The sequence below is a fragment of the Puntigrus tetrazona genome, chromosome 12 (assembly GCF_018831695.1).
Source record: "Puntigrus tetrazona isolate hp1 chromosome 12, ASM1883169v1, whole genome shotgun sequence".
Lineage (NCBI taxonomy): Eukaryota > Metazoa > Chordata > Actinopteri > Cypriniformes > Cyprinidae > Puntigrus > Puntigrus tetrazona.
The window spans coordinates 7,355,279-7,366,121 of record NC_056710.1 but is presented as its reverse complement, the minus strand read 5'-3'; the positions used below and the strand labels follow the sequence as shown (position 1 = coordinate 7,366,121).

The window sequence follows — 10,843 nt, the reverse complement described above, 5'->3', positions numbered from 1 at the left end:
TGTTTTATCCAGTTTACATTCATAAAACTTTTGTATACTGTGTTTTGCAAAAAAAAAAAAAAAAAAAAAAAAAAAAATATATATATATATATATATATATATATATATATATATATATATATATATATATATATATATATATATATATTAAAACTTACTATTTTCTTTAAACTTGGAAATCAGATTTTTACTTTATCCATCTGCCTGTCTATATTTATCTTAAACTGTGTACTCTCAATTGTAAGTCGCTTTGGATAAAAGCGTCTGCAAAATGACTAAATGTAAATGTAAATGTAAATGTAAACTGATTTTACTGAACACTCAAAACGCACATATATATATATATATAATAAATGCATAAATTCAATAACATTTTTAACATAGAAATAAAAAATGGGAGGAAATTATGTTTTTGAATATATCAAAATAAAAACCGCCAGTAGGCAGTCGCAAATCACCCTCAAGTGAACAAAAGCACCCCCAGTTAAGCTGTAATAATTGCATTTTATTGCAGATTTGGCAAACTATTCAGCGCATTAATGTTTCCACTCTGGAGATCGGTTTCTATTTTAACGTGTCTTTGCAAAGTTGAGAACTGTATCCAATCACAGACACCCATTTATGAACCTAACAGAGAATCCACTTACCGCTTTCAAATTATAAATGATTTGTTATATAGTTACTCATATTTTGTATTTTGAAATACTTAACACAAACACATACACACATTATATATATATATATATATATACACACATACATACACATAGCCTTGCTATACTGTGTTTTGTCATACAAATTTTAATTCTTAACTTTTCTATAAATAGGTTTTTCTTGAAATAATTTTTCTTCACATCATTTAGTGTTCTTTTCGTTTCGGCAGTCTTCATCTATGTGCCTTCAGCAGATGGCACTGTAAGGCTAGTATTTCAGCACACAAACTCGCTGAAGAGAAACGACCTCTTTCTCCTCACACTACTACTGCTGCTCAATGGTTTGGAACAGCCTCCCTCCCTCCCTCCCTCCCTCTCTCTCTCTCTCTCTCTCTCTCTCTCTCTCTCTCTCTCTCTCTCTCTCTCTCTCCTTATAGGTGGAAGAAGCTCGCGCGTCAGTTTAGATTCGGTGCCGCATTTTATCTACACTACACATCTCCAAGCTGAGAGAAGTTGCGAGAAAGACAAGCGAGTACTTTGTCTTTACTAAATTAATTTTTTTGCTCATCCATACATTTGATCATTTTGCGGATAACAGAAACAATCTTAACTGAAAGCAAAGTGGCCGATCTATGGAGCGCTACGGCGAACGTGTGAAAACAGACCCGTCCGAAACTTAAGACACCTTTCTAGCGTGCCTATCTTACTATTGTGGCTCGCGCATCATGTCGGCGATCAGGCGAAAATTCGGCGAAGACTATCAGGTTGTGAACACCAACCGGGCTATGTCCTTTTCTGCCCCGGCCAAAAGAAAGCGCCAGAGGTTCGTGGAGAAAAACGGGCGCTGCAATGTCCAGCACGGTAACCTTGGCGGCGAGACCAGTAGGTACATCTCTGACCTCTTCACTACGCTAGTGGACCTCAAGTGGCGCTGGAACCTGCTAATTTTCCTTTTAACTTACACTGTCGCGTGGCTTATCATGGCATCTATGTGGTGGATCATCGCGTACATCCGCGGGGACCTCGGCCACGGGCACGACGAATCGTACACACCGTGCGTCGCCAACGTTTACAACTTTCCCTCAGCTTTCCTGTTCTTCATCGAAACTGAGGCGACTATAGGCTACGGGTACAGATACATAACGGAGAAGTGCCCTGAGGGCATCATACTTTTTCTGTTCCAATCGTTGTTGGGCTCGATCGTGGACGCGTTTCTCATCGGCTGTATGTTCATTAAGATGTCTCAGCCTAAGAAACGCGCAGAGACCCTCATGTTCAGCCAGGACTCGGTCATCTCACAACGGGACGGGAAGCTCTGCCTCATGTTTAGGGTCGGAAATCTCAGGAACAGTCACATGGTGTCGGCGCAGATCAGGTGCAAACTCATCAAGGTAGCTCTTTGTGTATAAAATACTATTAATGTCAGTAGATCCCTTGTGAATGATGGTGTTTGTTTGCGTACAGGGTTTAAGAGCCAAAAAGGCGCGTTTCTCATCAATGCTAGGAAAGATATCTCACCTTAAATGATGTTGTTGGTTCTGAACGTAAATAAGAGCAATGATGGATGTTTTGATGTTTCACGTGACACGTAGGGAGGGGAGCATGCATTGATTTTAAACAGAGCTCGCCATACTGTAAAATTGGCCAATGCCTGTTTGCACCTCTAATGTAATGCAATCCGATCTCAGCAGCCCCTAATTTGCATAGAGATCTTGTTTGCTCTCAGAACAAAGAGCAATGACGTGCATCAATGAATTGGGCACATTCCCGTTCTGATTATATGGATTCTCTTGGGGTAAGAGTGTGCTGGACACAAAGTACATTTATTTTTACTCAATGCAAACGGCCACAAAGCCATTGAAGGCTGAGTTTAAATATGAGCAGCAGATCAGTTCAGCTCACGCAAACAGTAGGAGAGTAACACTTTGTAAGGTCCAAGGTAACATTGCATGTCCATTGAAAGGGCAAATATATTCCTATGCTGTTAAATTCCATGCCATTTTAAGTAATTCAAGCGAATCACGTCCAAGCAAATACAGTGCGTTATTTCATGAGTTACCATATCGCCTACCCTACCTCATCTTTCAGCTGTAATTGGTTTAAATACAAAAAAATAAGCAAAAACATTTTTTTTGAACATTAATATTTGCTTTCACTACCTAGGCTTTATTTAAAAATCACTTGAGAAAATTGGATGACGTTACTAAATTACACCTGGGGTTCAAGCATATATATTGTATTATTATTATTATTCATTTACTTATCTACCTATTTGACAAATATATTGTTTTAGTTAGATCTATGCAAGACAAAAGTTTTTTACTCAATTTTCTACCAAAATAAAAAACTGATTAAATATATATATTTTACACTGGGCAGTCTTGCAAAAGATGTACAGAAGGAGGCTGTGTTCTGAGAAAAGAAGAGCATGATTGACACATGGCTCTCACCACACCACAGTAGGCGCAATGCAGTGAGCGCGGGATGACAGATGGTTGACTTCATAAGCACCTTCCTCCCTTCCATTTTGCCCTTTGCTTGTTACTGTCCTATTCAGAATGCTAGAAAAAACAGCAACCTATCTATTGCTCTCAGAGAAGCCTGCAGCGTAAGCACTCTGTCCTGCTTCTGAAATTTACAGTCTCTTTTGCTTCCCTTAACTGTTCACTATGGCCAATCCTGAGAAGAGTTTACACTATGCTGTTTCACTGGCCTAGGCTGTCTTGAAAGCATCTCGGAAAGATAATGATCAACATTTTTTCAATCATTGAAATTTGCAACTGAGTTCTACGTCGGGTCAAAAAGGTTTTATGTTCATGCAATACACACAGACTAACAAACAAAACATCAGCTCTCATCGGTCTAAACTGGCAGCTCCATGAAATGTTTCCTTCTACAGTGTGCAAAGACGCTGGCCTCCTTTGAGTTTTGTGGTTAGAATGGCAGGACTTTCTTTAGCATCTTACTCAGGCTGAGGCATTTGACAAAAAATGATTAAATATCATCAGGGACTTCATGCTGGGTACAAGCTGTGAGGAACGAAGAGGATATTTGTCTCATAGCTCCCTACCCCTGAACTCCAGGGAACTTGCCTCCCCTTGCAGCCTCACTTTGAAAAATAATTTGTCTTGTCATAGCTTTTTATAACTATGATATTCTTCTTCTTCTTCTTCTTCTTCTTCTTCTTCTTCTTCTTATTATTATTATTGGAAGTGTTTACACCAAAATGTGTAAAGTATTCACATAAACATTTATGCAAGCAAATGCAGAGAAAAAAAAAAGAGTTGATGACATTCTGATATGTGAAGTGCCTTGGGTTCACACGCATATGTGGGAAGTGCAATCCACACTTAGTTTCAGCAGCAGTCAAGGACTGTCAGCAGATGTCTCTCCACTATCTTTATCGCACCGGCAGATGACGCATCTTGTGTTCCCCTTTGAAGGTTTTGCACTTGTGCGTTATCATTTCTTTAAAATGAGAACATTTGTGTATTTCCGTTTGTGTGACAGTGGCACTGCATCTATACTTGTGAAAACTCTCACTCTCTTCCTGGGAACACCACCGTGGTTGGTGCTCTCAGTCTGTTCACCATCTGTGGCCTTCGGCACAGGCAGCCAACCCTGCTGACTTCACTGCCGATCTCTAATGTTAATATGGAAACACAAGGCAGTGTGTAAAGGTAGATTAACAAACTGTGGTTGTTGACTGAAGATGCCCTTTAAATGATTTTGTTGTGCGGGCAGACATCTGTAAATATTACCTATAAAAACAGAAATGTGTCATGTAATTTTGACCCCTGTTCTGTCTGTGGGTGGGTAATTGACACACTATAGAACACAGCTGTCACTGTTATATTATACTTGAACAAAAACTTGCATTGAAATCATATTTTCCGAGACTCTACATAGATCCTTTAAGGTCTGGGCAATTGTATTGTGCAAACTGTGTTCAGTACTGAATTTTTGGGTCATATTTGTGCTGTTACCCGATTTGCATAATTCCTTCAGTGAATCCAATACCACAACAGCACAGGCAGCGTGTGCAAATAAACATTACTATCAGCAAAATACATTTGTAGTTCACCCCTAAGCATCCCTGATCTTTATCTGAAAAATCCCCTGAGGTGCATGTCGAGATTAAATGCAATATTACAAACTGTAGAATATGAAAGAAATTGTAAATGTGCCTTAACTGCTTATCTCACCCTGTGTTTGCTTTAGTCTCGTCAAACCCCTGAGGGAGAGTTTCTACCATTGGATCAGCGGGAATTGGATGTGGGATTTGGAACGGGTGCTGACCAACTTTTTCTTGTTTCTCCCCTCACAATATGCCATGAGATCAATTCCAATAGTCCTTTTTTTGACCTGTCTCAGCGCTCTCTCATGAATGAGCAGTTTGAGATTGTTGTCATCCTAGAAGGCATTGTAGAAACCACAGGTTAGTATCAGACATTATCACAATGCTTTAATACACACACACACACACACCAAAACTAAGTTTTGTTATGTTTTCTATTTGTTAGAGAATTAACTACATCTTAAAGCATTTAGAGTAGTGTGAACAATTTTTATTGGGAATTGCAATGCTGAGTATCACCAGTACAACAATACACTGGTAACTATCAAAAGTTAATACTTTTGGATTCTGTCAAGCAATTTGTGTTTGGGAATTATACTGTATTCATATATACTGTTTCTGTGTTTTCAGAATATGAAATATCTTTTTTTAATATGAATATATGGCTTACATTTTAGGCATGACGTGCCAGGCACGAACTTCTTACACAGAGGACGAGGTTCTGTGGGGTCACCGCTTCCTCCCCGTCATGTCACTGGAGGAGGGATTCTTCAGGGTGGATTACTCTCAGTTTCATAACACTTTTGAGGTGCCCACTCCTCCCTTCAGTGTGAAGGAGCAGGATGAAAAATCCTCCCTGCCCTCTCCCGGCCCCGTTCTCTCACCCACATTGCTTGATGGTCGCAATCGCAGAGAGCGCATCTTCTCCTTAGATGGGGTTCCTCATACCGAAGAACCTGGGTCCAAATTACCCAGCAAGCTCCAGCGTATGAGCTCTAAGAATGGAAAAGAGATCCTTAAAACTGGAAGCACACAGCCAACTGAAAAGGCCTCCAGCACGGGTGACCTTCCCCTCAGGGTGCAGCGACTCGGATCCCTGGTGGGTCAAGGGGAGGCGGAAAATCAGCTCCAGCTCAAACTACTTAAGCTGGGTTCAGAGGCCCACACCCAGTCGGCAGGAGAACTTGAGCATCACAGACTAGTTCCAATACCTGCTCCGGTCCCAGGGCCAAGCCTTAATCCGTTGCCTGCATCCAGTGACCGACCAGAGGACAACCTCCCTCCAAAATTACGCAGAATGAATGCAGACCACTGAATGACTCTTTATTTCTCACACAGAGATGAACATTGAGGCTTAGGAAGTAGAGATAATTCTCGATATAATTTAATATTGAATAATATTTATTTAAAAATGACTATATTGTGATTCTTCTTCTCTATGCTTATGGAAGAGCCACGTCTTTACAGTTAAACCCCCTGCTTTGCCCTCAATAATGAGTATTGTAGATTTTCTGAATTCAGTTTGAATTCAAATAAGCTTCAGCTACTTTTAAACAATTAAGTACCATTATAGTATGAAGACAAAATATCACATGCATTTATTTATACTGTATAAGTTATTTATTAAGTATTTATTTAGAGGAACGTTTAATGATGTACATGCTTTAAATGTATAAGGCTTTTTGTCACATTTCTGTCAGCAATATATATATATATATATTTTAAAGTTCATATTTATTGCCATGAATGTTATAAGAAATACTGGTAGCCTATGTGAACTAATTTTAGCCTTCAATACAGAAAGTACTGAAAATTCTATTTTTAAGTTTTATTTGTCAAAATATTTTCTTCATTTGAGAACATTTTCAGAAGTTTCTCATATTGTTTCATTGGAAGACACTGTGCAGAGATGAAAATTACTGTGCTTTTGAATCAACATTTCTGACTATTTTAATAATTTCATTATTGATTTCTATGAAACAGTACAATAAAAATAACTTGGAAAGCAGCATTTTGTGTTTCTTACTGGCATTTGCAAATATGTCAGTTATATTGTCCAGAAAAGCTAACCATGAAACATTTAGTGTTTAACTGAACCTTTCAGTCAGGCTTTTTGCATTAGGTCCCATCTGTGTTTAGGGCCAGAGACCTGTGCAGCTTCTAAACACTAATTATTATCTCCTTGGAAACCTTGTGATCCTTACCTCGGGCAGTGGGCGGAAAAGAAAGTAACTGAATTTGCCTCTAAGAAAGAGTAACTCAGTACAGGAACATGTCATAAACTGCCATTACTCTTAATTAGATGCATGGAGGCTTTCTCAAATTGTTTATTACCCATGCACTTCATTTTTCAGGAAGCAGCAGCAGTCGGAAATGTGAAATAATACTGTATATAATCTGTAATAATAGTACAGTTTATCCTGGCCGGCACACAGTCAATGCATTTTATTCCTATTAATGCAAATGCATGAGGAAAAAAAAATATACAGGAACAAAAAAATTAGGGAGAATTCAGCCATAACATAAATTAGTTTATTATATCTGTCTGGAATGATGATTGACAAAAATGCACTTGAGCATTTAATTTATATGATGAAATTATAAAAAAAAGACATTGAATTTCAATGTCTATTTCATAAACTGAATATCATGAGTATGGGTGTAAATTCTAAAATCACAGACAAAGTGCTTTTCATTATGATTGAGCTGACCCTCACTCTGATGGAAAGGTTATTTTCCTCTGCTTGACCTGGTGCCAAGAGACACTGCAGTCATGACTGAGACAAAATATCGATCACTGGGCGCCATCACATCAGCCTTGTACAAATGTTACATCTGAATAATCTCTAGAGATGAAGGAGCATAGGAGCATATAAATGTTCTCAGAAACAAGGTGAATGGGAATCATGACAGTCAGTACAACAGCTTCAGTAACACAGCAGTTGGTATTGATGGTAAAAGAGTCTTTACAGTATGTTTAGTACCCATATACTACATTCACCATTTGCCTTAAGCATGTATGTTCTTTGAGCTATTGTATGCCAACAACAACACGGAAGTAAATTAAACTTTAAGGACTTTGCTGAATTTTAAATGCCCAAAGAATAAATGAATAAATGTTTACAGGTAAGAGTTTACAGGTTTACAATTTATATCTGCTGAGTTTTGAATTAATTTAAACAGTGAATTGCAAGAAATGGTGAAGTCAATCCACAAAAAAGGGTTTTCTTTATAATCTGAAAATATTCCATATGAATATCTGAACATCTTCTCTGAAGCTCAAACTCAAATTGCCTTCACCAGCTCAAGAATAGATCTAAAAATCTGGCAATTTCTTTGATTGCACCTTACATGTTTTGCCATAGAGCAGTTTAAAACATACTAAAGCTTCTTATCAATTAATCTGGTCTTGAGCAGCCCTGTTCTCATGCATGAACAGTGTTTTTCCATTGAAGCATAATCTTCACAGTCATGCTCACCATGTGCTCTAGAACACAGTTCCAGATGCTCATTAATACCTAATGAGCTCAGTGAATTCTGTGTCAAACCCAACCACAAAAACAGTACATTAGCACCTCACCATGTGAATAAGCAGTGGTGAAGTGATACCATAGAAAGAAAAGAAAGTTTTATCCATGTTCGCATGCAATCTCTTTACATTCCTCTATGCCTGACACATGCTCAATGCTCATGAAACTCACCTTTTTCTTATTTCAATGCCAATGCTTTAAGTACAGTCCTTTGTTATTTTTCAGTATCTGTCAGTACTTTGTGTAAACTGTGTTTGAAATACATTCTCCGATGGCCATTCAAGGTGGTTGAAAAAAAAAACACTCTGTAAAGTGTCTACAACTCATTTCACATCAAGCCTTTCGAAAAAGTCTGCAACACAACCCTGAGTGGTCGATGACATATTTACGCTGCAGGCTTGGCCTTTGGCGTTCCAGAGAAAGTGCACAGTCAGCTATGGCCCTGAATCTTAATCAATGAAAAATGCTTTCCTCTAGGTTGCAGCTTCAGGTTTCAAATTTACCCCTTTCTCAAAAAATACAGTGAGATGGAAAACTCTTCATGAGGTCAGGAGACAGCCTGAGTCCTATCCTTGTTAATATGTTGATTTAATAAAATACTTTCTCTGCATTTACACAAGGAAGCCACAGTGCATTTACATGAGGAAGCCATGAAGAAGTCATAAGATTCTGCTGAACTTCAGTGACAGGAGCCACACTGATAACAAAACCTAATTAAAAAAATAACAATAATTAAAACAAATGCTTGCTATTTTAAAGCATGTGCTTTATAAACTCAATTGCAGATGGGTTGTGTACACAACCTTTAACACATATTCAAGATTTCCACCATAACTGCATGGGAGAAAATATATTTTGTCAGCACAATACAAATATTTGAAAAACAAAACAATAGCAAAAGTATTACATGTAACAAACATGTCAAACCATTGTTTCAGCCAACAAATATTATACAAAAAAGTTTTTAATATAAATAATAAAAATTAAAAATAAATTTGCATCACATAGATGACTCTTGTCTGTGTTTTATAGACATATGATATAAAACCTCTGCTAAAGACACATTTGTTGTATTATGGCACAGTGTATTTAATAGTAAAAATGTGCTTGTTTAATGTGCTCAAGTCAATTCACAAAAATGTGTGATTCTGAGTAAGGACACTTAGCATTTGATTTTGAATTATTTTGTGCAGTTAAAAATATAAGCTAGAGAGCTCAAGTAGGATAGCACTTGTTACTGCACTAACATGAACACTGCTCACTGAACAAAGCATTATGCCTCACTTATCAATGAGATGTTCTCGATATTTTCTATAAAACACTGTACCTCAATTTCTTTAATAACAAATATACACTTTTTAATTATCAGTTTATTTTTTTTAATATAAAATGCCAACACTATTGTTTATTTTTATACGATGTGACAACTAATCTCAGTCTCTTCTGTTTTACTGAATTGCTGAACCAGTCACAAAAAATTGGGTTACTTGCTAACAATTATGGGTGTAGGCTGAATTTGTGCGCATGACAGGTTTGTTGGATCCCTGTGGTGAAGCACTTCAATAAAGAGTTCTTGTGCCAAAATCGTTAAAGCACTATCATTATCAGCACTATTATTATTCTTCTCTACTGTAGCAGAATACTTAATTTTCCTTTAGTCAAAACTTTCTTAAAACACAATTTACAACCAGCTATTTCCCACATGTTTAATCAGGACTTGGCTTGTTAAACTGTAATGGATCTGAAAGTTAATTTGTGACTAACACATCAATATAGCATTCATTGTCACAGGACATTTACTAACATCTAATAATGTTTAATAATATATAATAACATATAATAATAAATAATAAACAAACATCTAATAATGTTAATGCATGCGTAAAGCCCTGGTTGAACTACTTGTGTAATGAAATGATAAATAATATTTCTGTCTATTAATTATCCTGAAAACTGTGTCCACACTCCACAGAATACATTCACACTAAATAAATAAAATAAATTTTGAAATTTAAAACATGGCATGCCAGGACCTTGACCTACTTATATGGAGAGCACACAACACAAAGCTTTAATCTTCGGCATTTAAGTGCAGGACTCTCTGCAGAGCATTCCTCAATGGAAGTGCATGAATATAGTCTCTTTTAGACTCTTCTAAAAGAGTCCATTTTAAATCTTAGTTAGTGCAGTTAATAAAAATCTCCATTTTCCATGCATCTTGATGAAACTTTTCAATTACAATTTACATAAGCAATACATTTGACCCCACTGCACACAGGTCTCAATAATAAAACACAGCAAACAAACGATAAACAAGCAACAAATAACCTCATCCATCTTTTTAATTTAGCAGCTCCTAAGATTATAAGACATAAATCAAATATTTTGTATCAAAATTCAACATCAGCGAGTATTTATTAATGTTTTAGAATTAATGTTTAGAATGTTTAATATTTAGAATTAAAGTGTCTATCTAAAACTCTATCATCTTTATATCGTGGATTCACTCTTTTGTTTCATACATCCACAGTTGCTGACATTTTGTTTTGTACACTCTAATGGATTATAAGATAACTAACAGA

General features: G+C 36.9%; 1 protein-coding gene across 1 annotated transcript; it reads left to right on the top strand.

Moving 5' to 3' along the window:
• The first annotated feature begins 1,106 nt into the window (after positions 1-1,106).
• On the top strand, positions 1,107-6,739 carry kcnj19b (potassium inwardly rectifying channel subfamily J member 19b). Its single transcript, XM_043254022.1, has 3 exons — positions 1,107-2,044; positions 4,875-5,091; positions 5,409-6,739. The coding sequence occupies exons 1-3, from the start codon at positions 1,379-1,381 to the stop codon at positions 6,044-6,046; spliced, it is 1,521 nt and encodes a 506-aa protein (XP_043109957.1). The 5' UTR covers positions 1,107-1,378; the 3' UTR covers positions 6,047-6,739.
• Positions 6,740-10,843: the final 4,104 nt, after the last annotated feature.

Bases quoted from the DNA above. Each gene is read 5' to 3' on its own strand.
- kcnj19b (XM_043254022.1), top strand. From the start codon at position 1,379: ATGTCGGCGATCAGGCGAAAATTCGGCGAAGACTATCAGGTTGTGAAC. The intron at 2,045-4,874 runs GTAGCTCTTTGT...TGTTTGCTTTAG, and splicing joins TCAGGTGCAAACTCATCAAG to TCTCGTCAAACCCCTGAGGG. The intron at 5,092-5,408 runs GTTAGTATCAGA...CTTACATTTTAG, and splicing joins AGGCATTGTAGAAACCACAG to GCATGACGTGCCAGGCACGA.